General features: G+C 51.6%; 3 protein-coding genes across 14 annotated transcripts in view; all 3 read right to left on the reverse strand.

Moving 5' to 3' along the window:
* Positions 1-478: 478 nt before the first annotated feature.
* On the reverse strand, positions 479-10,895 carry GPD1 (glycerol-3-phosphate dehydrogenase 1). The gene is made up of 8 exons (XM_059185397.1): positions 7,737-10,895; positions 7,077-7,254; positions 6,138-6,278; positions 5,387-5,525; positions 4,834-4,946; positions 3,698-3,931; positions 3,371-3,477; positions 479-2,377 (listed from the first exon to the last, which is right to left on the reverse strand). The coding sequence occupies exons 1-8, from the start codon at positions 7,775-7,777 to the stop codon at positions 2,281-2,283; spliced, it is 1,050 nt and encodes a 349-aa protein (XP_059041380.1). The 5' UTR covers positions 7,778-10,895; the 3' UTR covers positions 479-2,280.
* Positions 10,896-11,051: 156 nt separating this feature from the next.
* On the reverse strand, positions 11,052-23,956 carry SMARCD1 (SWI/SNF related, matrix associated, actin dependent regulator of chromatin, subfamily d, member 1). Of its 4 annotated transcripts, XR_009356699.1 has the most exons (15): positions 23,583-23,956; positions 22,739-22,926; positions 22,411-22,453; positions 22,194-22,316; positions 21,618-21,740; positions 20,262-20,378; positions 18,654-18,755; positions 18,205-18,366; positions 18,013-18,110; positions 16,294-16,429; positions 14,648-14,770; positions 12,968-13,069; positions 12,207-12,841; positions 11,857-11,957; positions 11,052-11,704 (listed from the first exon to the last, which is right to left on the reverse strand). XR_009356699.1 is itself a non-coding variant. In XM_059185393.1 (13 exons), the coding sequence occupies exons 1-13, from the start codon at positions 23,757-23,759 to the stop codon at positions 12,788-12,790; spliced, it is 1,548 nt and encodes a 515-aa protein (XP_059041376.1). In that variant the 5' UTR covers positions 23,760-23,956; the 3' UTR covers positions 11,052-12,787. The 4 variants fall into 4 exon arrangements, 1 of the variants encoding a protein (XP_059041376.1); XR_009356698.1 differs by having other exon boundaries at positions 11,052-11,957; XR_009356697.1 differs by having other exon boundaries at positions 11,857-12,841.
* A 1,532-nt stretch (positions 23,957-25,488) lies between these two features.
* The window catches only part of ASIC1 (acid sensing ion channel subunit 1), a 44,284-nt gene continuing 42,267 nt past the window's right edge, over positions 25,489-27,505 (reverse strand). For all 9 annotated transcript variants that reach the window (XM_059185388.1, XM_059185384.1, XM_059185383.1 and 6 more), the window contains 3 exons: positions 27,170-27,249; positions 26,978-27,082; positions 25,489-26,821 (listed from right to left, as the gene is read on the reverse strand). In XM_059185388.1, coding sequence (XP_059041371.1) covers positions 26,717-26,821; positions 26,978-27,082; positions 27,170-27,249 — 290 coding nt within the window. In that variant the 3' untranslated portion in view covers positions 25,489-26,716. The remainder of the gene's footprint in view (positions 26,822-26,977; positions 27,083-27,169; positions 27,250-27,505) is intronic.

Raw genomic sequence — 27,505 nt, forward strand, 5'->3', positions numbered from 1 at the left:
GGAGTCAGCCAATCCCCAGCCTGGGCGCGGTGACGCCTCCGGGAGCTGGGTGGATTCTCTCGGGGTCAGCCCTCGGAGGTGGGCCGCGCGCCCCCTAGAGCCTGCACCTGCCCTCTTCCGCGTGGGACAGACCCGCCCGGCACCGCGAGGCCTGGCACCACGAGGCCTGGCTGGCCAAGAAGGCGGCAGGTTTGGTCACGGCGCCCGAGTGGGTACGAGGGACGCATCTGGAGCGCTTCTGGACCTTATTGTGATCTCCCCGCTTGCAGGGACCCGCCGGGATTAGGGGACCCCTAGCGGGGAGAGGGACTGTGTGGGCACCCCTGCCTGCCAGGGGCCCGGAGTGGCTGGGATTATCGAGGAGACATGTCCTTCTTGTCTTCATTTTTCCCTGTGCCGCGAATGGAAACATAAGACGCAGCGATACACCACGGCACTCGCGCTGCCCGCACGCACTGAAGCGCCCTTTCCCAACTCCTTTCTGGAAAAACCACGATTTATTTAGTAGACAAGTAGTAGGCTTGATGGGAAGGCCTTAGATTGTTAACTGTGGCGTGAACAAAAGTAGGCAAAGGTGTGGGACTCTCTAACAAGGTTACAGCAGCAGCCGAAAGAAAAGAGCTGTCTCTTAGCCCTCACTTTGACCTTCTTGGGGAGGCAGCTCTGGATTCAGTCAGAGCCCCAACCTGGGCCCAGCCAAATCTGGGGTGGCTGTGGCCTTCGGTCTCGAAGCCTGTTTCAGGCAGCTCTGCCCTTCACTGGTAAGACAGTGAATCCTCAAGGACTAGGGCTGAGGAGGGGAGCCTGCCTCCCTGATCTGGCAGGGAGTAAGAAAGGGTTAACATAATGCTGGCCAGAGCCACAGTGTGCCAGGTGCTGCCCCATAGGAAGCTGAGATCTGCTGAACATGGCTGGAGCCTGGCAGGCCCCCAGGGCCTATTTGTAGCCAGGGGCCCAGGCTGCTGACCTGTGACATTCCCTGGCTGCCAACCCATCCTGGAATAAGGCCAGTTCAAAGCATATTCCCTCCTCCCCTTCCTGTTCTTCCCTCATCACAGTGGGTAGGGTGGTTTTAATTTTTTCCTCCTTGAGTTTCCCAGCTCCTGAGGTGCTGATGGAGTCAGTACCTCATGAGAAAGCCTTCAGGTGACAACAGAGAGCTGGCCTTGCTTACCCCTCCCTGCTCACAATCCATGAGCAGGCTTTGGGCCACTCTCTGGCCCCTGGCCCCTGATGCAGGTGCTGGTTAGCTGCCCTGGCTGCTCTGGGAGCAGCTGAGAAATAGGCACAGGTTCTGGGAAGAAGAAAGGGCTGAAGCCAGGGAGGTCCTTGAGAAGAAGCAGGAGGGACCCAACTGACACCTCCCCCAGCTAGAGCTTCAGAGAAGGGAGGTGGGGCAAATACAAAGGTCACGGGGAAGCAGAGTGATCTGAGCCTGCTCTGAAAAGGTGTTGCTGTCAGCAGATTAGGTTCCTGCTCTGTGGATGGTGCTGGCCTGGAGCGCGCAAGAGTCGTCTTGGAAAGGTCATGCATGGTGGAGAGGAACTGGCAAGAACTAGGAAGTCCCTGGGGAGAATGACAAGTCCTAGGGCCAGAGACGCCAGCATGGCCGCAACTCTGGTGCCAGGGCAGCCTTGGGGTTGGGTGGGGGAGGGATGGGGAGGGATGACCAGAGGTTTCTGAGGACGCAGATGTTGCTAGGAGAAGCTAGAAGGGGGCAGAGAGCTTTGTATTTTGTTAACAAACACTGAGATCCATTGATGCTGTGTGGGGCCTGGCAGAGGTCAGAGCAATGGGGTCCCTGAGGCCTGTGTCAGCTCAAAAGCCCAGACCCTTCCTTGGCAGCCCTGGCCTCATTCCTCTTGTGGCTGAGGTACTTCTTTAGCCACTTAACTGGGCTTGGGGCTGGGACTCCTGGTCTGTGTGAGGCAGCAGTGGGTAGCCCTTGCCTCCTTCTCCCTTCATCCTCTCCCCAACACACACACCCAAAAAAGCAGGCAGCACTGGGGCTGGAGACTCCCCCTCCCAGAAGACAAGGAGAAAGCCCCACATCTGGAGAGGGACAAGGCAACTCCATTTCTGGTGAGAGGTGGTGGCAAGAGACTGTAGGCTGCTTGATGGTTCAGGATCCCCAGGTAGATAGTTGGGCCGCACAGCCTCCTGTCCTCCAGAAGAGGCTGCTCCATGGAGCGTCCCAGAAATCCTGGTGGCCAGGTACCCCAAGCTGTTGACTTCCTCCACTGGGGCAAAGAAGGTGCCTGGCCTGGGCCCCAGCTCTGCTCACAAATGTTCTGGATGATTCTGCAAGCAATGGATGAATTCGCCCACTGGCTGCCTCTCATAGCATATCCTGTACACAGCCATGAACAGAGGAAACCTAGAATAGGGAAGGAAAGACCCAGCTCAGCCTTCTGGCATACCCCTACCCCACCTACCCCCACCCACTCCCCATCCACCTCCTAGCCCTCCACTCCTCTACTCTCCCACCTTTGAGCTCAGGCAGACTCTGGCTCTCAACTTCCAACTGCTAAGAATTCCAACTTCCTAGTCCTGGGTTTAGGGTAGGTTTTTGATTGCCCTGTTCCATATTGAACTTGCCTGTATGATTCCGTGGCATGAATTATTTGTTCTAGTAGGGCAAGCCACTTAACCTCTCTACTAAGCCTCAGTATCATCAACTGTAAAATGGGATCCATATAACAGAGTAGTGAAGAAGGGATTATTTATTAATGTGAAGGAGCTCAATAAATGTGTTTCCTTCCTCCCATCCTCTTGCACAGGCTGCTTGCTTAATCTGGAGGCATGCCCCTGACCAGCCGTGAGCTGATCTTCTGAACCTAATTCATATTCTTATTCTAGGATTCTTTCTCAGACCAACGGAGCTCTGCTCTGATCAGCCCATCACTCCCACTGTCTTTGTGCTCCCTGAAAAGGAGCACCTTGACTCAGAGACTGTCCTTCTCACACTTCAGCACCCAGGATAGGATTCAGGGTACAGAAGGGTTGGCCTCCAGGGAGTGGCTTAGACTGGGGCTGAGGGATAGAGAAGTGGGGCAGTCAGTTGAGTTTATACCTACTACCCCAGAACCAAGTCCCCATAGCAGAGGACAGGAGAAAAGGGCAGGAAGTGAGGCTGCATGGAGGGGTCCAAGCAATGTGGTTAAAGAACACCAGCCTGGAAGCAGTTCAAAGCCTATGAACTAGCTAGTGGACAGTGAACAGACCAGACTCTCTCCAAGCTCTAGTCCCTTTGTAAACCTAAGTTTCCCTCTCCACCCGCTTTACAGATGGAGGAGGGGTCAGGAAGATGAATGTGAGAGCACTTCTGGCTGTGGTCCCCTTCCCCAGTGTGGCTGGGGCAGACACCTACTTGTCCACCAGGCCCTTGTGCTGGAGGATGCTGTGTAGCTCCCGGGCTGTCGGGGGCCCCTGCAGCTTCTGCCCATTCAGCATCTCCTTCTCCAGCTGCTCAATGGGCTGTAAAGAAAATAGGACGGGTAGATGGAAATGGGAGAGGAGGGTTGTGTGTGAGGTGGAGAGTCTGGGGCTCAGATGGGAGTTGGGGTCTTGGAGGAAAGAAAGGCTCAGAATATTCACAACAGTCTTAATGTTTGTGCTTGAGAGATGCCTCAAGCTAAACCCCTCCACTTGGAACCCGTCAGGCCACCCTCCATTCCCCATTCTCCCAGGGTCCCACCTTTCCTGTGCGGGCGAAGGCTTCCGCCACCTTTCGGTTCCGCCCTCCATAGCAGGTAGTGATGAGGTCAGCAATACCACAGCTCTCCAAGAAGGTGGCACAGGACACAGGGCCACTGCAGAAGAGCTTGGCAAAGGCGATCATCTCCATGAGCCCCAGTCGGATCACCGCAGCCTTGGTGTTGTCACCAAAGCCCAGCCCATCACAGAAGCCGGCGCCCACGGCCACTACATTCTTTGGAGAGGGGAGGTCACAGGTGAGAAAGGGTCCCTCCCAGCAGGCCCCTTGGCACCTGCCTCATGCTCCTTCCATCAGCCAGGACACGCCACTGAATAAGTGAAGTATAGTGTGCCTGGACTCCCCAGCTGCTTCTTTTTTTTTTTTTAAGATTTTATTTATTTATTTGTCAGAGAGAGAGCGAGCGAGAGTGAGCACAGGCAGACAGAGTGGAAGGCAGAGTCAGAGGGAGAAGCAGGCTCCCTGCGGAGCAAGGAGCCCAATGTGGGACTCGATCCCAGGACGCTGGGATCATGACCTGAGCCGAAGGCAGCTACCCAACCAACTGAGCCACCCAGGCGTCCCTCCCCAGCTGTTTCTACCTCTTGATTTTCCTACTTCCTGTAACCCTGGCTCTGTGCTTCCTGCCTCTCCAATGCTGCCCCATACCCCAAACCTTGAGAACTTGAGCTGAAAACCAGTCTCCTGTCCAGCTGACCCTCCTCTCCATGATTATTCTGTTTCATATCCCTGATGTCTTCAGCTCTATCCAAGATCCAGAGTTCTGGCCATCAGTCTACCTGGGTGTCCTGGATGTCTTATCTCCCATGAGCCGGGGTCCTTCCCCAGGACATCTCTTACCCCAGGACCACCCACTGGAGGCAGGGATAGGGATGCCCCCCAAGGAGCTACAGGAAGAAAGGAAGGAGGTGGCCCAATGTTTGATGGTGAATAACTGACAGGCCGGAATGACCCTGACCTTGCTGCTACAGTTCTTCCTGTGTTGGGGGGACTTGGTGGGGAAGAGGAGCTATTACCCAAGAGTGAGAGCCTGGAGTCCCAGCAACATTGTAGAGCTAAGCCAGGCCCTCCTTCAGGGCCTTCTCCCCATCCCCTAGCTGCCTCTGTGCACCTCTCACCTTTAACGCCCCACAGATCTCTACCGTATCCACCTCCTGCACCACTGTGATGCGGAAATTCGGAGTCTGCATCAACATTTTCAGAAGCTGTCCTTGGGTCCGGTCCTTGCAGCCTGAAGTGGGAAGGGGGCAAGGCTTTCAAAGGGGATTCTTTTTTTTTTATTTATTTGACAGAGAGAAATCACAAGTAGGCAGAGAGGCAGGCAGAGAGAGAGAGAGAGGAGGAAGCAGGCTCCCCGCTGAGCAGAGAGCCCGATGCGGGACTCGATCCCAGGACCCTGAGATCATGACCTGAGCCGAAGGCAGCGGCTTAACCACTGAGCCACCCAGGCGCCCCTCAAAGGGGATTCTTGACTCTTCTTCCCACGCCTGCACTAAGCAGGACCTGCAACCCTTTCCCTGGGGATGTCCCAGTCCTCCCTCACCTCTGATGCTTGGGTCTCCTTCCTTTGCCTGATTAATGGGGAGAAGATGGCTTAATGGGGGTGAAGGGAGTACAGAGAGGGGACGTAACAGGCTGTGCTGTGAATGTAGGTGATGATAGGGCTCTCACCGATGGTTGTCTCACAGAACTTCTCATCAGCCACCTCGCTGGCAATGTTGGCCCCCATCAGCACGCTCATGGGGATGCCAAGGTGCTCCCCAATCACTTCAGAGATGAGCTTCAGCCCTTGAGGGCCCTCGTCTACCCCCTGGGCACAGGATGGAGCTCAGGCCAGGTGCCCTTTATTCCCAACTGAGGGCTTCCCACACAGAAATCCTGCCCTTCCAAAACCACTGTCCATCAGTGTCCCTCCCCAAAAGCCCTGTCCCATTCCAACTCAGCCAAAGCTTGCTGTGAGGACGGTAGATTGCACATGGAAACGAATCCATTCGAAAATTCCCCTTCTACACACCTTCAATCACCCTCCCTCTCCAAGGCAATGTATCCCTTCCACATCCCTAAATAAACCCCCTCACCAAGTACCCCAAACCAGCTTCCATCCCAGACACTGCTCCAAACTAGCTTCCCTTTCACATTCCTCAAACCAGCCCACTGCTCATACCCCCAGACATCCCATGTATGCCTCCTAAACTCCTCAAGACATCAGCCTCCAAACCGATCTCTTAACTACTCCCCAACCAGCCTCCCCTTCCCAGAGGCCCCCAGCACCCATTTCTCAGCCTCCCCAAAATAACTCCTCCCCTCTCCAAAAAACTCTTGGCCATCTTCTGCCATTTTCTTTTCTCCTCTCTTCCCCTACCCTGACCCCACAACAGTTAGCTGCACCCCCACCCCCAACCGCAGGAAGTTGTTCCAGCACCTTAATAAGAGATACACCAATGGTGTTTGCCTTGAGGTGGCCCTTGAGCTGACCACAAATCTTGCTGATGAACTGATGAGGCACCACGAAGATGAGGATGTCAGCATCTGCTGCAGCCTGGACCACATCTGGGACAGCCACCTGTGGGGGTGACCAGTGCTCATGGGCCTCACAGACTTCTAGCCCCTGTGGAAGCCCATTCAGGAGATCTAGGAGCTAAAGAGTGAGGCTGGTGGGGGAAAGGAAGGGTAGTTGGGGGATTGAATCTGGAAGGGCTGAACCTGGAGGAATGAAACACCGTCTTCCCTCCCCCTCACCATCATTCCCTTTCGCTCCAGCTGCCCAGGGCTCTTGAGGACTCCTGGGAACCTCCACTCAGTACTCTTCTAGCCCTTGGCTGTGGGACAGCGAGGGAGGCCACAGGAGGCCTAGGCTTGGCAGGAGGAAGAGGCCAAGTAAGATTTCATCACCCTGCTTCTTAGGGCCCCCAAGTGGGAAGGGAGAGCCCTCCCTGTCTTTCCTGCTCTCCCTCTCCAGGTTGAGAGCAAGCCATATGGATTTGACCAGGGACCTTAAGTCCAAGGAGCAGCCTCGAGGTCAGCTAATAGCCCAGTGAATAAGTAACAGGACTAGAGCCTGAGGCAGCCACTACCCAGACCCCCAGTCTTTGATTGCCATGGAAACCAACTTCCTGGTCCTCTTCCCCTCCTTTTACTGCCTGGGAGCCCATAAGTGTATGGGGGTGGAGAGGTGGGTTCAAGTTCTCAGTTCCAGAAAGTCCTGGGAGAGCTCCTTGGGGGCTGGGCGTAGGGGTGCCCTGTGCCGAGAGCAGGTGGCCCAAGATGCTTCCCAAGTCCGAGGAGCAGCTAAAATGGCCCCTCTCAGCAGGAAGCACTACTCCACTTCCCTGTCCCTTCCTTGCAGGGTTTTGGGGCTCACCACGTTGGGAGGCAGCTTGTGCCCTGGCAGGTACTTGACATTCTCATGCTGCGTGTTGATGATCTCTGTCAGCTTTCTCCCCCCGATGTCTTCCTCAAACACCCACATGGTCACCCGTGGGTCAAAGTGTGACAGCTGGGCTGCATTGCCTCCCACAATCTTGGCAATAACTGAGCCCCTGGTGGGAGGGGGAGGACAGAAGGTGGAAGAGTCGGGGCATGAGGAGGGAGCAGTGACAGAGGCGGTGGCACAGGGTGGCAGTGAGGGGACAGCACAGCGGCCCCCCAGATCATTTACTTGCCATTTCCTTGTGACACCCCCCTGCCCCCACCAGCACCAGTAAAGTATGTTCTTGGCAGTAGAAAGGAGACTCAGTCTACCCTACACTTCACAGCCTGAGAAGGGGACCAGCCTTCTGATCTCCCCAACCCCCAACCCCAAGCAGCTTTTCCTGTAGCAAACAGGTGCAGCTGCCCGGGCGGGCAAGGACCTGAGAGGTTTGGGCACCATCTGCTTTGTGGGAGTAGGCACGGAAGATAGCAAGGCTGGAACAGAAATTGGAGGGCACTTCCTACCCACCGGCTGCCTCCTGCTTCTCCCCTAGCCCCGTGCTCTTGGGGGAACCTCCTCCGCCAAGTACTGCTTGACAGAGCCACTTACCAGTTGCCGGAGCCTACAATGCAGACTTTCTTGCCAGCCATGGTGCCACTTCTCTAACTGATTCAGCTCAGTGCTCTGCTCCCCAGCTCCTCTGCCGACTAGGAGCATATAACTTCGCCACACGTGGGTGCAGCCAAGTCCCGCCTTCCAGGGGCGGGTGGGGAGGCGGGCGCCTGGGGAGACAGGGACTCTGGCAAAGCCAGGGAAAGAGAAAAGGGTAGAGACAGGTGGGGAACAGGAATGGGGCAGAGTCCAGGCCCCTCTTCCTTTTAGGTTTTCCAGTGGATGGTGCTAGTGAGTTTCTTCCTTTGGCCCCAGTCCTCCCTCCCTGTAATGGTCTCATTCTGAGGTTTGCCAAGAAACAGCCCAGATGAGGAGCAAGTGACTGCTCCCCTCCTCATTCCCTTCTGTCCCCCAGCACTGGAATAAATTGTATTCAATCCTAGTAGTAGATACAGGAATGCTTTCTTTTCCAAGGTAGCAGTCACCCCACATAGCCTCCCAGGAGCCCAAAATCTCTACAGGTTTGTCCCCTAGCAGTGAGAGACTACCTGTCACTGGCCCCACACTAGCTCTGCTGCAGGGCTGAGTGAGGGGGCCCTGTGTGGGCTCCCGTTTAAAGATCAGACAAAATAAGAGGTAAGGGCCTGCTTTGGTGGCATCTCAGCCCAAGGATAAGAGACCCCAGGAGCCCCGAAGGACAAGTCATCTCAGGGACTTACCCTTTGGCCTCTCTCCTCACCTCAAAGGATCCTCACCTGAATGTCTTTCAGGAAGAGAAAGTGGGAAAGGTCAGTTAGAAGCTCTGATGCCAAGTGGCCTACAATTTCCTTGCCGACTCCGGGCTTAGAGAAGAGGGCAGGAGAGAAAGGACTGCGGCTAAATAAAGCATTCACTGTCTTCAAGAGGCTTTGAGCTTCCTTCAATTCTTTCTTGGGTTTCCCAGCTACCACACTAGGGGCTCCCTCAAGTCAGTGGCTAGTTTGCAAGAAGCCAGAAAGGGGTGGGGGGCAGGACCTGGGGCAGCTGTAACTTCTGGGAGCTTTGTGTTCTCAGATCCCATAACAGAGTAAGTGGAGTGTGTGATTTGGGACATGGGAAGAGGTTGGAAAGAACACACGGAGCAGTCCGGGACGCTATTATCACCCGCAGCCATCTGTTTGACAAACTGGTTTCTAGGCTGATCTGGAGTGGGGCAAATGCCCCTAACATGTCTGCAGTCTGTGCACCTTGGCCTAGAGGGCAAACACCACTGTCTGCTCATGTGCTGACCTCCTGGCTTGGTAGACTGCTGAGTGGGTGTTTCCATCCCTTGGGGCCCCTGCTGGCTGGCAACAGCAATGAGCACTAGGCCAGAGAGGAGTCTGTGTGCAACCACTGAGTCAGGGTAAATGGGCCCAAGGGCAAGACTGTGGAGAAAAAGGTTGTTCTAAGTTCCAGGGACCGCCCAGGAGGGGCCCACCATATTCCCCTCCCATGGCCATGGAGTTCCTATCATAGGGGAGCATACTTGAAGTTGGTAGTGGATGGTTTCCCTTAGGAGTAAAATTGCACCTGCCACAAAGCCAGCCTCCCACAGATCGCTCCATTATTGCACTTGTGCTGAGACAAAGGCACCGGTGCCAAGTGCCAGCTGGGAACACTGATTATGGGTGATGGAAGAGAAAGAATGCTTCTGTCCCTGGCACATATGGTAGGAACCCCGGAGAATGGATGTTTATGCATAATATAATCCCTTGTTTTTTGCCTAAATTCTCCCATCTCTCATTTTGCCCTTAAAATCATTTTCAGGGTATGGAGACCCAGAATTTGTGCACTTATAGGAATAAAGAGTGTGCAGTCTCAGAATTGGCTCATCACAGAAGTTATCTGTACTACTGGAGCTCTTTTCCCAAGAGCGAACTGTAGATTATTTGCTTGAAACTAATAATGGTTCATCAGCCATTCATTACACATGTAATTAGCCTGGGTAAAAACAGATGCCATTTCAACGTCCTTGACATCAATTTTTTCCACTCCCAAGTTATCACCCCCACACATTTCTTTTTCCCTACTCAAGTCCCAACCCCCAAGTTCCAAATTGGGAACAAGTTGTAACCTGGGTGGATTCGATTGCCTGCAAGGCAGTACGTACGTGGGTGTTCCCATCCATGAAGGCAAAGGTTAATTTTTTTAAAACTACAAGTTTGGAATATGGTTGCATTCGTCCTACATTCTAAACCCCCTTCTTGGGTAGAATCAACCTAGATAACAGCACCAAGGAGACAAGTATGAGCTACCAGGTAAGAAGTGAGCGTATTATGCTGGGAACTGCAAAATTTCATGCTTCTGCTAACACACCAGTCCTGAGCGGTATTCCCTACTGTGCCGATGGGCAGTTTTGCTGTAGCACGAGAGTCACACGGTACTTCCATGCTGGTCTTAAGAACTGAAATCTCAGGAAGCCTGGGTGGCTCAGTTGTTAAGCAGCTGCCTTTGGCTCAGGTCATGATCCTAGGATCCTGGGATGGAGCCCTCCCTGAGGCTCCCTGCTCAGTGGGGAACCTGCTTCTCCCTCTCGTGCCTGCTGCTCTGCCTAGTTGTGCTGTCCGTCAAATAAAATCTTTTTTTTTTTTTTTTAAAGATTTTATTTACTTATTTGAGAGAGAGAGAGAGAAAGAGATCACAAGTAGGCAGAGCAGCAGGCAGAGAGAGAAGGGGAAGCAGGCTCCCGGCTGAGCAGAAGGCCCAATGCGGGGCTCCATCCCAGGACTCTGAGATCATGACCTGAGCCGAAGGCAGAGGTCCAACCCACTGAGCCACCCAGGCACCCCCAAATAAAATCCTTTAAAAAAAGAAAGAACTGAAATCGCTCAGGGTGATGAAGTGGAACCTGAAGAGGATTGACAGGCAGAGGCACACAGATGTCTTCAGCTGTGCAGGCCCTCATAGAGGGGAACCCTGCAAGGAACTCGCCAACAGGTGGCTCAGGATTGGCAAGCCTAAGGAATTGTGGGAGCCCCCAGGCCGTGCTCTCAAGCCAGCCAGTGCCACAGGGAGCTCAAGATAAGGGGGACAATGGCAATGCTACTGTCTTGTGGTACCTCCCTACCCTGGGGGCTGGACTGTCAGATCCAGTGAGGAAGCCCAATAATCCCAATAGGACCTGGCCTGCTTGGACTACTGGGCTGACAGAACAAGCTCGAAGGTGAGAACTGGAGGTCCACAGGGTAGAAATCTTGTTTTCCACCATATCCATAGTGCTTAGCACCACAGCTGACACACAGCAGGTGCTCAATAAATAGTTATTTAAATAAAATGAAGAGACACCATGAGTGTGGCTAATAGTATCAGAGAAAGAGCCCAGGGAAGAGCTCTCCCTCAGTAGGTAGGGGGACCCATCCTTCAGAAGATTCTTTTATTAAAACTGGGTGACATCGGTAAGGGGACAGTACAAAAAAAATTTTGGTCCATGAAAAAAACATAATAATTCAGTTAATAAAAAGTTATCTTCAACAGGGACAGTGTAGGAGTGTTGAACTTCCTTCTCATGGTTCCAGCCCCAAGGACAGAGGTTGTCCAGTGTCTGTGGGGAGAACCTTTTAAGGGAGGGATGGGGTAATGGGAGGAGGGGAAAGATGGGGAGAAAATTCTGTCCCCGGTGTGGAAGAGGCGGGGCTATGGGGCTGGAGGATGTGCTCGCAGGAGCCTGAGGAGGGGGTGGGGAAGCAGGGGCTTTGTCAGTTCTGTGGGTTTAGAGCCCAGGCTGAACGGAATTCCCCCTCTGTGCCCAGCTGTCTCCCACCCTGCTATGTTGAATCTGCGAGCCTGGGATATGCTAACTTGGGGTGATACAACCTGGAAGAAGAATCTGAGGCTCTCCTGGAAAGATGCAAAACCATCTCAGTTCCAAGGGGCCAAGATCACAAGGTCCTGCTGCTACCTGAGGGGTCTGAAGCTTTGAGGGCAGGGGCTGGGGAGTCACAATCCTGTGAGGCAGGGAGAGGGAAGAGTCACAAACCCAACTCAGAGCTATTCGCCAGCCCTAGGCGCTTTCACTCCTCAGTGCCCTAGAAGTCACCAGTGGGTGTCAACTGGGCAGACAAGGGACAGGAAGACAGGGACGGCCCAGGGCTTTTACCCGTTTGATTTCAGGCCTGTTTCTCCGTGAAGGGATAGGGAAGGCAGGGCGGAGTGAATAAATGAGTCACGCCTCCAGGCAACACCAGGAAGGAACAGCGTCTGCCGGCAATGATAATACCCCAGGTTAGATCCCTGGGGCTCTGACCGGGAAAGGCAAGGCTCCCCCACCCAAATGCCCTGCGTTAGGACAGATCGATAGCAGGGAATCCTAAAAAGAGCAGCTACAGGGAGTGTGTGCTGGGAGGGAGCACTAGTTAAAGAACAAACTCCAATACTGATGTGGACCCCCTACAAGGGAGTAAGAGAAGCACTGAGACAGCAGGCCGATCCAGAGGGCTGTGGACTGACCTGGGGCTCAGTGGGGCCCAAGAACCAGGGTTCCTTTAGTGCTAGAGGGCAACAAGTAAAGGGAGAGTGTGCTCCAAACCTGTGGAGGGAAGGAAGGGAGGAAATTGGATTCTGTTATCTGGAGAGCCAAGATCAACTAGCTTATTAGAGTGCCCCCAGGCCTGAGTCTCAGAGAAGGGGCTAAAGCTCCCAACTCCTGGGTCTCTGAAGGGCAGGATAAGTATAGCTGGTCCCCTTGAAGACCACCTGGCCTTAGGCCCAATCCAGTCAATGCACTGATTACCGCTACAGGTTCTCTCTCTAACACTACCTAGAGGTCCTATGTAGACCAGGGGAGGGTAGAGGCACATGGGAACTTTGTGGGGCAAAGGGAAGCTGGGGGACAGGAAGGGATGGGGTGGGAGAAGAGGGTGACAGGTGTCTTGTGAGACAGAAATGTGAGACCCTCTTCATTCTGGTGTCCTCGAACCAACAGCATCCCCTGGAAGGCCCCAAGCAAGACCAAGGCAGGTGCTATGAGGCAGGCAGCTCAGGGCCCAAATACGAATCGGTGCAGCCCAATCAGGGCTGTGGGAGAGGCCCTATGTGTTTCGGATTCCCAGGGCCTGCTCTAATTCTTGTCGTCTCTGCTGCACCTAGAGAGCAAACAGTGGAGAGAGTAGAGGATGAGACAAACCCAAAGTTGGCATCTCCTACCACTGGCCCCCATCCGGAGTTCAGACCCTTGGCTTTTCATCAGTTTCCCACGCCCAGGTGCCTACCTTGGAATAGAAGTATCGGCACACAGCCTCCTGAGCCCAAGGCTGGAAGTAAAACTCGGCTCGGCGCTCTTCCTCCGGGTTCCCTACCACATCGGTCATGGTCTGGGGGATATGAGAGGGGGAAGAGAGAGAACAGACTTGTCTCCCCCCTTCACACCTGTTATGGATTGAACTGTATCCCCCCAAAAGTAGTCAAAATCCTAACCCCCAGGACCTAGGAATGCGATCTTACTTGGAAACAGGATCTCTGCGATGATCAAGTTAAGATAAGGTCATTAGGGTGGGCCTAATCCAACACAAGTGGTACCCTTACAAAAAGGGGGAACTTGGACACAGAGACAGACATGCACAGAGGGAAGATGAGCGAAGACACTTGGAGAACACCATCTGCAAATCAAGGAATGTGTGAGGCTACCATAAGCTAGGAGAGAGGCCTGGAACAGATTCTCCCTCACAGCCCTCAGAAGGAACCAACCCTGCCAACACCCTAACTGTAGACTTCCAGCCTCCAGATAAAAATAAATTTTTGTGTAAGGCACTCAGTTTGTGGCACTTTACTACGGTGGCCCTCACAAACTACTAACACACGACTGAAGCCACCCCCTGCTATCAACGAGTCCTTGCTCCGTTCAGGGACCCTTTCTGGCACCCTGATCCCTTGCTCCTCTGCTCAGCCTCTGTAATTAGTCAGTCACCTTGCACAAGACAGGAGAACACCAGGGGCACGTTTCACTCATTCAATGCTCGCCCCTCACCTCCTTGCCTGAGCTTACAGTGCTCCCCTCTCTGAGAAACAGCTCAAATCCCAAATTCACCAGGGGGCATTCCCCAGCTGTTCCAGCCTCACCCATCTCCCTTCTCCCTTGAACGATCTTGGTGGTTAGCGGTGAGTCTGGATAACATCCCACATGATTTACAACTTTTTAAATCAGATCAGTTCAGTTGGTTCCCTTCCCCTAAAAAGAAAATAACCTGGTCTGAAACAATCCTTTCTTTACTTTTGCTAATAACTTCCTTGCTCCGCCCCGCACTCCTGTCTATCAAAACCGTCATGCTGTACAACTCCTCAGAGTGCCTATTTACTAGAAGGGATGCTGCCCAATTCGTGAGTCATTAAATAAGACCAATTACATCTTCACATTTTAACTAACTAACTGCATAAATCTTCACAGCCTAGGGGCACCTGGGTGGCTCAGTGGGTTAAGCCACTGCCTTTGGCTCGGGTCAGGATCTTGGGGTCCTGGGATCCAACCCTGCATCGGGCTCTCTGCTCAGCAGGGAGCCTGCTCCCCCCCCACCCCGTCTGCCTCTCTGCCTACTTGTGAGATATCTCTCTGTCAAATAAATAAATAAATAAATAAATAAATAAATATCTTTAAAAAAATCTTCACAGCCTAGTCTCTCCAAACAGAATGCAGACCACTTTGAAAGCTGAGATCCAGTTTTGCTCTCTGCACCCACTACGATACAGTATACACAGTGATGCCTCCAACTACTAGAGAAACACTTGACGGTTCCACCACCATTTCCCTACTTGATTGTAAAATGGACCCAAGAGCAGGCTAAAGACAATCTGGTCCTTCACCTCCCCCTCTGGCTCTTTGACCAGATGCTACAGAAATAAAGCAAATGTGTGCCTCACCGACCTAAGTCCCTATGCAACTTCCATAGGTTCTTTACCTTGAGGTCCCGGCACTGGGACTGTAGCCAATCATTGATGAAACCCTGAGGGTCCCTGGCGAAGCTCAGCATGAATTCCCGCTGGGTCTTCAGCTGATTGATAGTTTCTATTGTCTCATGGATCTGAAAGGAAGAGAAAGAAAGTCCTCTAACATTTCGGACTGGGAAATGCGAAGTTACAGGGCAGACAGTATCTGCCATCTCCCTGTGCTGCCACTCCCAACCCAGGCCCAGACTGCTGCCCCAAGCCCCAACTGCTCTGGCACTCGGCATTCTCTGAGTAGGTCTGTGCACAGTGTCACACACCCCACGTGGTGAAGTTTTCCTTCTAGTCCCCACAATGTCCACTATAGGGGAAGCCACACGGTGAGTACTTAATCCACAGCACAAATAAAGGCAAAAACACTCGGAGGTAGGAGCAGTGGTAGAGACAGCTGTCTCAAAAGGTATGGCCTGGGGGTCTGTTCCTGGCCTTCTCTCATCATCCGTACTCTTCCGACAGCTTCCTTCACTGACAGATCTCCCGTTATCACTGACAGGTTCGTGAGTCCTCAGTCTAGAGACCAGACCCTTTGCTAAACTCCAACCACTCTAGCTGTCTGACATCTCAAAGCATCTAAACTCTCCAAAATGAACTCCACAACCTCTCCGCCAATACTCACTTCTGCTCTCCTGCTGCCAATCTGGACGAACACTCTCATGCACCCGAGCTAAACCTCTGGGAGTCACAATGCTTCCTTCTTCCTTAAGCTGCTCCCCAACACCCACACCTGAACCGTATCCAGTCTCTTCCGTTCCACTTGGACACCTCTCAGATCTGTCTACTTCTCATCCTCACTGTCAGTACCACAGATTCTGACCTCTGCGCATCTCCCATGCGTTACTGCACTGACCTCCTAACTGGCTTCCTGCCTCCAGATCTGCCCCTCTTACAACTCGCTCTCTGATTTCGGGCCAGCGATCATTCTAAATGCAAAGAGCGTAACTGCCTCCAGGCTTTGGGACAAAAGAGAAACTAGTTTCCCTGTACTGAAGCATCTTTGTGGTTAGGCTCAGTCTCCCTATCAACCTCCCTTTTCCCCAAACTTCCCATCCCGAGCACCCTGAACAGCTCTAGTAAACAGCTTATACTTCTCGAACACACTTCTCTCTCATTTTTCAACTTTTACATACCCTGTTCCCTCTTTCTGGAAAGTCCTCTGCCTTCCACACCCCTTTCATTAACTCTCATTTTGTCCTTTAAGATTTAGTTGGGGCAGCAACTCTTTCAGGAAAGCCTTCCTGTTGTGTTCCTTTGAGTTTTCTGGCTTTACCTGCGTGGACTATGTCTAGGGTAACAGCAGGAATAGCAGCAGTTACCATTTGTTTTCATGTGCCAGATATTGTGTCTTTACGTATACTGCCACACTGAATCCTCCTAACAACCTTATAAAAAAAGCAACAGTCTCTATTTCACAGTTCAAAACTAAGGCTCAAAGCTCTTCAAAGTTACAGACATAATACTAGCATCCAGCTCCAACCAGCATCTGTACAGGCACAGACTAGATGTTAATACCTTCAGAACCAATGCTGAGAATCAAAAGACAGTCTATGAGCTGTGGCAGAGGGCTGCTGGCACCCAAGCTACCCAGGGCAGGGGCCCCTACCTTGTTGTCTAGAGTAGCAATCTCCTGCTGGCTGGCAGTAGATAGCAGGAAAGAATTCATCTGGGTCTTCAAAGTATCATCCACTTCCACATCGATGTCATAACAAGCAGTCTTCTTCTGATCATTTGGGTCAACACTGGGGAGGAAACCAGAGGGGCATGGTAAAGGGCTTATTACATAAGATCCAGAAGAAGGCCCGAGAATGAGGGTAAGGGGTTGACTGCCAAAAGCCACAAGAGAACTTTTGCACATTAACAGAAATTTCCTGTACCCTTCTTGCAATGGTAGCTACATGGTGTTACATTGGACAAAGTCTCAAAACTATACTTCAAGTGTGTGTGACCTATATAACTATATATAACCCCCAACAAAGCTACTGTTTATTTTTTAAATCAATGGTAAAAATTCAAATGGTACAAAAGATATCCAGTGAAAATGAAGTTTCTCCCTTCCCAAATGAAAGTATTACTATAGTAGCTTACATATCTTTATCCTCGTTAAACTAAAATTGACCCTGAAAGTAAATCCAAATAAAACACAAACCATACAAAATAAGTAAAAAAAAAAAAAAAAAAAAAAAGGCTTAACTTTAAGCACAGAATACAGGACACATCAGCTATTAACGATCCAACATATAAGTCGTAGGAGTTACTAGTGGCTGAGTGATGGTGCAGGATAGAAAGGAAAGCCTCTATCGGAATACAGAGGGAAAGAAAGCTGAGACTACAGCCAGCCACCTGCACTCTGAGGAGGAGGACGGGCATTCCTTCACTCCGTATCTAGTGAGACGCATTGCCCATCTATCTTCCGAACAAAACAGTGAAAGGAGATGAAGGAATTGTGGAGTCCCAGGTTGGAATGTTTTACCATCCACAGCGGAGATAGGAGCCCATCCATGCTGGTCTGGTAAATGTCTAACAACTGATTTTCCAAAAGAGGAGGTAAAAAGGCCAATCTGTAGCATGTGCTGATTTCTGTGGTTTAAATACTCCCAACGTAGTTGAGTTCAAGCTGCCAACATTACGTCACTGATCAAGGAGCTGGGATGAGATGTGCAGTAACTCATCCTAACACATTATGCCCCTTTGCTTTTCCAAAAGGCCTAGGTAGTTTTTCCGAGGAGGATTTTCCCAGTTAGGAAGATAGGCGAGAAGCCAAAGCCGCGCGCACCATCAGTGTGGCAGCAGCATCACAGAGGCAGCGCGCACCCCAAGCAGCAGGGGGCGCCCGCAAGCTCCTTCTCTGGGAGAACTATAGCATCTCAGCAGTAAGCAGCCACAGCTGTAGACTTGTGTCTGTGAGCACGTGGACTTTATTTCTATTTGTTTTGAGCAAAAGAGGTCCTTTTGGGGGCCCAGGGGGCCCCAAATGTTTTCATATAAATGAATGGTAATCGCTTTCTTGCTTTACGCCATTTTAGCTTGCAAAAGTCTTCACAGGAACTCTCTATTTTTGGATATCAGGGGAAATGGACTATTTCCATTACACATATGAACAGACAGAAGTAACCCCACAAACACAAATACTAGTAAGATATAATAAAATAATTAAGAAATAATGAGTTTTGGGGTATATGTTACCCTTCTTTTCACTAAACTCTAAGTTTAAATAATTTAAATCACCATTATCTGACAATCTACCTCCTGATAATCGGACAACTGGCTGGTGAGAGCAGGGAGCAGCCCACCCTGGCACACCGCCTCGCCTACACCAACTTACCTGATGACATGATTGATGATGATGGGCTCTGGTGGCATGAGCAAGGCATGCAGCCGTTGAGGGATCTCTGAAAACTTCATCCGTTGAGACTCAAAGATCTGTGTGAAAGAGGAAAGGCAGCTAAGAAGGTAGCATTTTGAGCACAACTAGTGCTCCACTGAACTCTGGCAAAAGCATGGGTCCTTTTCTTACCTGCTGGAGGTACTTGTCACAGATGACAAATTCCCGCTCATGAGGGTCCTGGAGCTTATGTGTCTTAATATATTGCCACAGTGCTTGAATGATCACTGGACGGGTCTGGGTGTGGATGCCCAAGAGCCGAGCCAGTCGAGGATCTAATTTAAACTGGGGAGGCTGTAGAGAACCAAAGAGGATGGGGATGAAGCTAGTGAGCTGGGTCTATATGCACCTTGGGGTGCTCTAGCATGGCCATCCATTCAACAAACATTAATGCACTGCTTTCTCTGGGGCCAAAAATAACACTAGGAGGAACTCAGAGATGACTACGCCCCTCTCCTTATATTTAGGGAGTTTATCGTCTAGTGACAAATTACCCACAACTAGACTTAAACCTCTGAGTATCAGGCTACTGATGGGAGGTGGCTGTGAAAGCTGGGTCCCATGACATCACCCCAGAATACCTGGTAGTCCAGCATCAGGAGGACGGTACACCGTACATTCACGTCTCCTGGCCGCTTCACCTGGAAGCCATCCGTCTCCTGGGTAGTGGCGGTCCTGTGCCACTACAGAGAGGAAGATGTCAGGGGGTGCTCTCCCAGAGGAAGAGCTGGGGTGGGAGGGAAGAGCGTCTGTAATGACTGAATATTCAACTTTGACTACTGAGGCTATTGGGGAAGAGCAACAGCATGAGACATTTCTAAACATTCCATAAAGCTCTGGGATTACTATATGCACATAAACAGATTAACCCTTGATTCCGTTTAGGGTCACATTTAAATCAGCCTAAATACTCCGGGGTAATTTTATCCACAAAATGGATAATATATATGTGCACAGGAAAACAGTATGGCTGCCATTACTTGAATACTTACTATGCTCAAGAGCCTTCTAAGACATTTACCTGGGATTATCTCATTTAATTCCCACAACATCCACATAAGATAGACACAATTAAACCTATTTTACAGATGAGCAAATTAATGCTTAGGAGAGTGGAGTGACTTGCCTAAGGTCAAACAACCACAAAGTGGTGATGCTGTGATTTGAGCTCTGGTGTGTGTGATTCTAAAGCCCATGTTCTTAGCCACTATACTCTACTGCTATAAAGTCAAGTTAAATATATTTACAAATTTCTATTGATTCTATGACTTACTTCCCTTAATAGATGGTAAAGACCTTCCCATGTCTCTTAGTGGTTGAGGTTAAGGGGCTGCGGCTACACTGGCAAAGAAAGGAGCAGGTTAAGTTCACTCAGAGAGCTAGACTGTTGTTTTGACTGTACCCCAAAGAACACTGTCGCTAACATGGTCTTCAGAACACTGTATAACCAGGTTTTATAACAAAGGATTTCTGATGATGTGGGATGTGACTCTAAACAGAACAGGAACCAAAAGAAGTCCCAGATCTATCTATAGAGTAACCTTGCCAGAATTGAACCCTATTAGTTAACTCTCCTAATTACAGCACCTGCTATCAGGAAAAAGTATGAGTAAGGTGTGCATAACCACATCTCACCATTATTAATAAGCAAGATGCAGAGATGACCTGGAATGTTTAAGAGGCCTCCATTAGAATTTCTCTTAGGGCAGCAACCAGGATAATGACATTAAAAAGGTGGGACAAGTCAGACTGCAAGAACTCCTGGATTCAGAAGCGCTTGGGTGGCTCAGTCGTTAAGCATCTGCCTTCAGCTCAGGTCATGATCCCTGGGTCCTGGGATCGAGCCCTGCTGTATCAGGCTCCCTGCTCAGCAGGAGGCCTGCTACTCCCTCTCATTCTCCCCTGCTTGTCTTCCCTCTCTTGCTGATCTCTCTGTTAAATGAATAAATAAAATCTTAAAATCTTAAAAAAAAAAAAAAAAAAAAAAAAAAAGAGCTCTTGGGTTCAAACAGTACCAGAACTAAACAGCTAGTGCCACCCGGAGGTCAATGTGCAAACTGCAAGGGTAGTACTGTATGGGGGTGGTGGGACCCTTTATACCTCCCCATCTCCCTAAACATTAAAGCTTGGCTCACAAGTCCATCATCCTCCAGTCATGGAGTCAAAGCCTACAGGAGAGAACTACTCACTTCCACCAGGTGGTTGTCTGGCCCATACAGGTCTTTGTCCAGTTCGATCACCAAGGACTTAAAAAAGGAAGAGAATTTCCTCTTTTGTTTGGTGGCATCATATTTGGACAAAGCTGACTAGAAGAGAGAGAGGAGGGATCATGTTAGAAAAGGCCAGAAGAAATTCTTCAAGACAAAGTCCCATTAAAAAGGAACCCACAACAGAATGGGAAAAACCTCAAAAATGTCTTCTGGGGGTGCCTGGGTGGCTCAGTGGGTTAAAGCCTCTGCCTTCGGCTCAGGTCATGAACTCAGGGTCCTGGGATTGAGCCCCGCATCGGGCTCTCTGCTCAGTGGGGAGCCTGCTTTCCTTCCTCTCTCTGCCTGACTCTGCCTATTTGTGAACTCTGTCAAATAAATAAATAAAATCTTAAAAAAAAAAAAAATGTCTTCTGAATCTTTCTCAGGAGATGACAAGGTCGGTGTCTGGGGTATTAAACCAATCAGGGTGGCCACAGAACCCTGAAGAAGCAGCCAGTTACATGTACAGGGTCACTGACTTACCCACTCTTACCCTTCCCTAAGGGAAATAAGGCAAGTTTAGTCAAACCATTGCCCGTAACAAAGCGAGTCTGAACAGACAAAAGTCTGACTCTAGAGGGGAAATGAATCACAGGCAATAAGCAGCCAGAACAAAAACAGCTTTATTTGGATGGAATGACACCACCAGCAGATGGACTGGACCTATATAGAGAAGGAAGCTCTGATATGGAGCCCCAGTTCTCCTGCAAAAATGTATTCAAATTAGTTTGCTTATGAACAGCTAAAAATAGAGAGTATAAGGAATGGCAGGTGAGCTTCTGGGGTATGAAGTTTGGGGACTAACATCTATCAGCAGATGTTCCCCATGAAGCAAAGAGAACGACCCCTCTTAAACTGTGAGAGGTCTCCAGTGAAAACTGGGAAGGTGGAGATACCACAGTGGGAATCAAGGACCTCAAAGACTCAAAGAGAAAAGCATGTCTTCAAGTGCTAAGTGCAAACTCACTTGATTTTAAAGAAACAAAAACCAAAAACTGAATAATCTGCAGATGCTAAGTCCAATGGCCAGCGCCATCAGGAGGAAGGTAAACAACAAATCAAATCCCAGAACAATAAGGTTCTCGATATGATACCACAGCAAGGGCCAAGCTGTGGGAGCCAGATACAAAGAACCATTGTCTTTTAGTGCAGGGAACACAGTGACCCTCTCCCTGCTGTTCCCAACAGGAGCTATGAGCACCAGTCAGGCTTCCTGCCAACCAGACAACACTGCTTGCTCCCGGCAGCTCGGCAGCTCCCACCCTAGCCGTCAACCACAGTGGACTTTGAACTCACATCCTCCAAGAGCCGTCCTTCTACCCGAAGTTCCCAGGAAGCCACTGTCCCTTCCCCATCCTCGGCATCTGACTTAGCCGGATTGAAAGTGTTAGAAATGAAAATTCGCAGCTTCCGTTTTTGCTGAGGAAAGCAGAAACAGGATTGATGGTGGTTTGATACTGAAGATATGAATTTCCCTAAACCCCCAAATTACTCCTAAAAGACTGGCTTACTATCTACCCAGTCCCTGGGGTGGGTGAATAGAGTCCATCTAGAATATAGGCCACTGGCCTGAGTGCAAGTGCATACACAAGGACACCAAACAGACAAAGTCACACAAGGTGCCAGGTTCCCAAGGTAGCAGAGCAGTTATGGCAAAAACACAGACAGGGTATATTTCTGGTGCGAGAGATACCAAACGCCCCTCCCCCTTTGCTGTTCAGTTCTAATGTAATTCTCAGTTCGTAGGCGGAAGGGAGATGTAATTTAAATGCCAAAGAGAGCTATGCTGCGCCTTTGATTTCTCATCCTAAGCCTACTGAAGGTTCCGGAGTCCTCGCCTTTGGCTCTCTGCCTAGCACACTTCTGCATTACCTTGATGGGACGTTTCAAGGCCTCCTGGATATCTAGCCGTTTCCTCATGATAGTCTGGTCCAGCTTCCTTTCAAAAGCCAAGAGATCCATATATGCCTGGGATTCTGGTACCAGTTCACGAATCTTGGGAACAAAAAGATACCACTGGGATCTAGAGCTGACCACTTCTATTTTCAATTTCAGCACATCCTCAAGAAGACCTATAGCCTGGACTCACCCTTTGAGGTAGAATTTTGTCAGCCATCTTCTTTTTCTTTGCACTGTTTGGAATAAATACTGTTATCAGGTTGGGATGGAACTAGCCAGAACATGAAGACAGACTGGTCAGCACCTCCGTTTATAGGAAAATGAAGGGACTGCAAAGCATCTCTCAAATCAAAGACACTCCGCCCACCCCCACCCCCACCCATGCGAGGCATTCTGAAGAATGAGCACCCATCTGCTGACACAGCACCACCACTTCTGGGTTCAGGTTCTCCCATCACCTGTGTCCTCATGGGCTGCCTCCCTCCTTCCCTCCCTCCCGCGCCCCAGGGTCATCTTACTTGTGGTTTCGATTTTGGACCGCCTGCTGCTGGACCTGCTGTATCTGCTGAGGTGCAGGTCTCTTGCGGGACTGGTCCATCCCTGACTGGGCCAGGCCAGGTCGGACTGAGGGGTTCCCCCCATAGCCAGGGGGTCCCATGGAAGGTCCCTGAGGTGTCATTCGGCTGCCTGGCAGCATACCTGGTCTCTATAGAGAGGAGAGGACCCAGAGATGTCATGGCTTCCCTACTGACCCCACCAAGAAAAAGTGGGAGATGCCTGAGTTCTTTGAATGAACAAAGCCGGGGGTGGGGTGGAGCACAATGGGAGGAGAGCCCTCTGTCTCTGAAATCCAGGTAACTGAAGCTTGCTGTACTCCAGGTACAATTCCACAGGAGAATATAGCCCCAAAGCTAACAGACAGCCAGATTACACTCAAATGCTCCCCAGTCTATTTTGTATCTGACACATTAGCCATCTTCTTTAAGTCCCACATTTACTCAGATGGTACTGCCGGCTACTGGCTCCTTAGAAGCTGACCTCAATTTGCTAGCTACACCTATGTTCCTCCGGGTATTGGAGCTGCCCCAGCCCTTTTGCATTCCGGTCCTCACATGCCCACCTTTGGCCCCACTTCATCCACGTTGTTTCGTACCCTGACTCCCCAACGGAAACAATGCTCCCAGGAGCAGGTGGGGATGCTAACGCCGCCCTTCCCTCCTCCGCACTGCCTCCCCTCACCCCCACTCAGGGCCCGAATCCCTCCCGAGAGAGTCCCTCCTACTTCTCCCCCACCCCTGTCACTCCCAGGTCCTCGCTCGGCCCCGCCCCCGGCCCGCGCGCCCCTCCTCCTGCCCCACTCACCGGATAGGCCGCTCCGGGCATCGGGGAGCGGTACAGCCCTTGACCCGGCGCCGGGCCCATTCTCACGGGAGGCCCCGGAGTCCCGCCCGGACCCAGGGCAGCCGCAGCGCCCGCCCCTCCTGAGGCTCCGGCGCCGCCGCTCGGAGCCACAGACTGGAAACCCGCCCGGGCCGCCATCTTCCCCGGAGCCGCGGCTGCAGCTGCACAAAGAACCGGAACCGGAACTCCCCCCGCCCCCCGCGCGCCCCCCGCGCGCCTGTCTGTCCGCCCGGCCGGCCGGCCGGCACGGGAGGCTCCGGGCAGCGAGACTGTGGGCTAGAGGGGTGGGGGAGACTAGCGGAAAAGGCGTGCTGACCACTCCCTCCCGTATTCGCTGTCCGGGAGGGAAGACCATAGAGAAGAACTCTGGGATAGAGAGGCTCTGTGAGCGGGCGCCCCCAGGCCGACGGGAGGAAGACAAGGCCCTGGAAAGGGGGACCACACCTCAGCCTCAGCGCTCTGATGACGGAGGTGATGGAATAACTGCTTCATGCAGGCACAGGAGATTTAACTTTCCAAAGTACTTTGTTTTTCGTTTCCTTCTCTTACTGCTATAAGCCTGTGGGGCTGAAGAGGAGAATGCACTGTTTATTCCATTTTACAAACCGGAAAGCTGATCTTAGTGAATGACTTGGCAAAGATCAACCGAAGTTAGCAGTAGAGTCAAAGCCCAGAATCCAGATCTTCAAGCTCAGAGCCCAGGGCTCATTCCACAGATGCAGTGCCTCAATAACTACGCCAAACCAGAATTTGAACCCAGCTTTGTCTCTGACCTCTAAAACCTAACCTGCTTCCAGATTTTATTTTGGATTTTGACCCCGTCCCCTCTCCAAAGAATCCTTTGTACTAGGACTTCTCTTTGGGACTTCTCTTGCTTTTGACCTCTCCCTCTTTCCCCGCCCATTGGTTGAAACCATTCCTGGTGCGGGGGCCAGTCCGCCCCACCCTAGGAGGACCAGGGTCTCCATGCTCAAGCCTCCTCACTTCTCCCTGACTGTTTGGCTCCAAGCTCAGCTCAACTCTAGGCACTTCGTGGGAAGGCCTAAACACTATTAAGCTCTATTTAAATAAGAGAAAAACGACACTGAAGAGATGGTTGAAACCCAGTTTATTAGACCAGAGGCATGCGTCACCCATCGCCCTGCCTGCTGTTCCCCATCTGGCGCACATCCATTGGCCTTGCTCCTGCTTCCCTCTGGAGAGGTCTGATCTCCAAGAAACTTCTAGGAACCAAGAGTTCCCAGAAACCCCATAGTCTTACTCTCCAGCTCCAGGCCAATGCACAGCTGACCTGCAGAAGTCCTGTTCTGGGGTTGGAGACCAAGAGACAGTTGGGCAGAGAAGGCCTGGGAAGGATAGGGCTCTGGCCTAGGAGGAGTGCCTGGGTGAGGGGGCATGGCAGGCCCTCTAGCTCATTCATTTCTCATTAAGATAGGAAGAGAGGGACGGAACAGCAAAGCTTTCAACCACCCTTCTAGGCCTTTACCATTACCAAACTGTACCTCACCAGAAAATATAAGTGGTGGTCTTGGGTATCAGTGGAGGAAAGGAGGCTTGGCACCCATTAGAAAGGAAAGGTCAGTGACTGAGGACCTCAACTTCTGCTTGTCAGCACCCCACTGTTCCAGCTACAAGAGTCACCAATCCACCACTCCCCTGTCTCTGATACCCTTGTTTTACTGTGTAGAGCAGATCTCCATTCCCTGGTTGGGGGCTCTGTCTGTAGCTACCCCTTCCCTGGGGAGGCCATAGTCAGCCAGGCAAAGGGCACTGGGATGGTTGAATAGGGAGGGAATGTTAAGGCTACAGGGACAGCATAGGGGGCCCGGGATTGGCGGGAGACGGTGAGGCCAGAAAGAGGCAGAGCTTGTGATTCACAGCTTCCTTTATGTCGCCACCGAGACAGTGCGAAGGTTACAATGCGCGTGTCGTCTCCTTGTGCTTCTCAGAGGGATGTGTGTACACAGTACAGACACCAGGGGAGAGAGTCCAACTCTTTATACAGGCGAAGGCATTCAGAGACCAGGGAGGGAGTAGAAACACAGAAAGGGGAACTTTGGTGGGAGGATGGTTCTTAGAGACAAGAAGGGATGGGGTAGAGACAGACAGAGTTAGGGGAAAGTATATACAGAGATATAGCAATATAGAGTCTGTATCATATAGAAATAGAAAATGCAGATGAGGTTGTTGAGAGAAGCAAATGAAGTTGGGGAAGAGGATTTGGGAGAGTTCCATAAGAAAATTTATGGATGTGGCCCTCTGCAGGGGCCCCTGGGAGAGGGACCAGTGAGGTTAGGCACCAGTGCCCCTCTCCGTGAGCTGGAAGCCAACCAGCTAGATCTTTCATGGGATGGTAGAGGAGTGCTACCTCTTGGGATTTCTTTCCAGCAGTTCAGGGTTGGGAGTGAACTTAAAGGTATCAGGATGTGGCCTACAGCACCAGGGCCACATCTTCTCCCCATCATCCACTACTTCAGGGGATCCCCCACCCTTAACTCCCCAGAGACTTCACATGTAAGGGGGGGGATGGAGCTTAGGATCTTAGTTCCCTCCTGGAGACTTGGGGTTGGGGGGGGTCACTGGGCTGAGAGGGTCTCTTAAGGCTGGGGAAGCCCCCCCACTAGCCCTCCCCTTCAAGGTACATTCTCTGGTTTGGGGCCAAATTCCAGACCCCAAGGATCTCCTCCACCCCCCACTGGGAGGGGCTTTGGTGACTGGTGGCAGCAGAATGTAGGTGGACACTCAGATGACAGATAGCCAGACAGACAGAATTTAGGCTGGGAGCTGGGGGAGGCAGCATGGAGCAGAGAGGGGCAGCCTGAGGTCACCTGCCCCATTCTCTCTTTTTAGTTTAGTTTAGTTTTTTTAGATTAGTTTCAGTAAAAATAAAAAGAATGGGATAGAGGCAGGGAGAGGACTCTATGGTCAAGATTCCTTCCTCACCACAGACAAGAGGAAAGGACTGCCCAGGAGTGGGGTTCTACCTTGGGAGGGGGAGTGAGTCCCCAGGGCAGATTTTGGAGGGGCATGGCCCAGGGCCCCCTTACTGTCCTAGCCCTCCCCACCTAGGCCTTTGGTACGGTGGCCTGCGGGGCTCAGCAGGTAAAGTCCTCAAAAGTGCCTCGGGCCGGATGGTGAGGTAGGATGTTGGCAGCGTAGGTCATCCCAGCGGGGTGGCCCCGGAGGCTCTCACACGGGTTCTAGGGGACAGGCACAGGACAGGGACTGATTATCAGAAAAGCCACAGGTGGTCCTGGGGCGTGGGGGAGGCAGAAGAGAAAAGGTGGCAAGGGTGGGGGGACCTGGGGTGGGGGGAAAGGGCGGGGCTGGAGGGCACCTCTGTCTCGCTCCCTCACATGTCTTTTGACGTCATCCAGGCTAAGGGCCACGCCCTTGTCGGCGCTGCTCCTTTTGGCCTCCTTCTGGCACTTTCCTCTTCTGCACAGCTTGTGCTTAATGACCTGGGACGGAGGCGGGGCGGTGAGTGGTGCGACTGGCTGGAACCCCGCCCCTACTGTGACCCCACCCAAAGCCCCGCCCCTGCTTACCTCATAGGCGTAGTCAAAGAGCTCCAGTACCGTCAGGATGCTGGCCCCAATGAACAGCCCCATCTGGCCCCCGATGTCACCTGTGGGGGTGGGGAGGCGGAGGGCGGAGGATCATGGGAAGGTCAGTGGTGTGAGGATACCACGGAGCAGCAGAGCTCTCTGGGACAGGGGCAGGCAAGTGGTATTTGCAGAAAGATCTACAGCATTTGTACAGAAGGAGCACAAAGCAATTCTGGTGGGGGTTCTTATTTTCTTCTCTATGTTTGACCGCATTTTCCTACTTTTCTAAAGCGGACAGGTATTATTCAGAAAATGGAAAATACCCCAACATTCATT

This window comes from Mustela lutreola, chromosome 8, assembly GCF_030435805.1.
Source record: "Mustela lutreola isolate mMusLut2 chromosome 8, mMusLut2.pri, whole genome shotgun sequence".
Classification (NCBI taxonomy): domain Eukaryota; kingdom Metazoa; phylum Chordata; class Mammalia; order Carnivora; family Mustelidae; genus Mustela; species Mustela lutreola.

Excerpts from the sequence above, each read along its gene's own strand:
- GPD1 (XM_059185397.1), bottom strand. The coding sequence starts at position 7,777 with ATGGCTGGCAAGAAAGTCTGCATTGTAGGCTCCGGCAACTG. Across the intron at positions 7,255-7,736 it reads ATTGTAGGCTCCGGCAACTG|GGGCTCAGTTATTGCCAAGA; the intron begins GTAAGTGGCTCT and ends CCCTCCCACCAG. Across the intron at positions 3,932-4,833 it reads AGATCTGTGGGGCGTTAAAG|AATGTAGTGGCCGTGGGCGC; the intron begins GTGAGAGGTGCA and ends CCCTCTCCAAAG.
- SMARCD1 (XM_059185393.1), bottom strand. The coding sequence starts at position 23,759 with ATGGCGGCCCGGGCGGGTTTCCAGTCTGTGGCTCCGAGCGGCGGCGCC. Across the intron at positions 18,756-20,261 it reads CAGACAACCACCTGGTGGAA|TGGCACAGGACCGCCACTAC; the intron begins GTGAGTAGTTCT and ends TCCTCTCTGTAG. Across the intron at positions 12,842-12,967 it reads GCCGATACTTCTATTCCAAG|GTGCAGCAGAGACGACAAGA; the intron begins GTAGGCACCTGG and ends TTTGCTCTCTAG.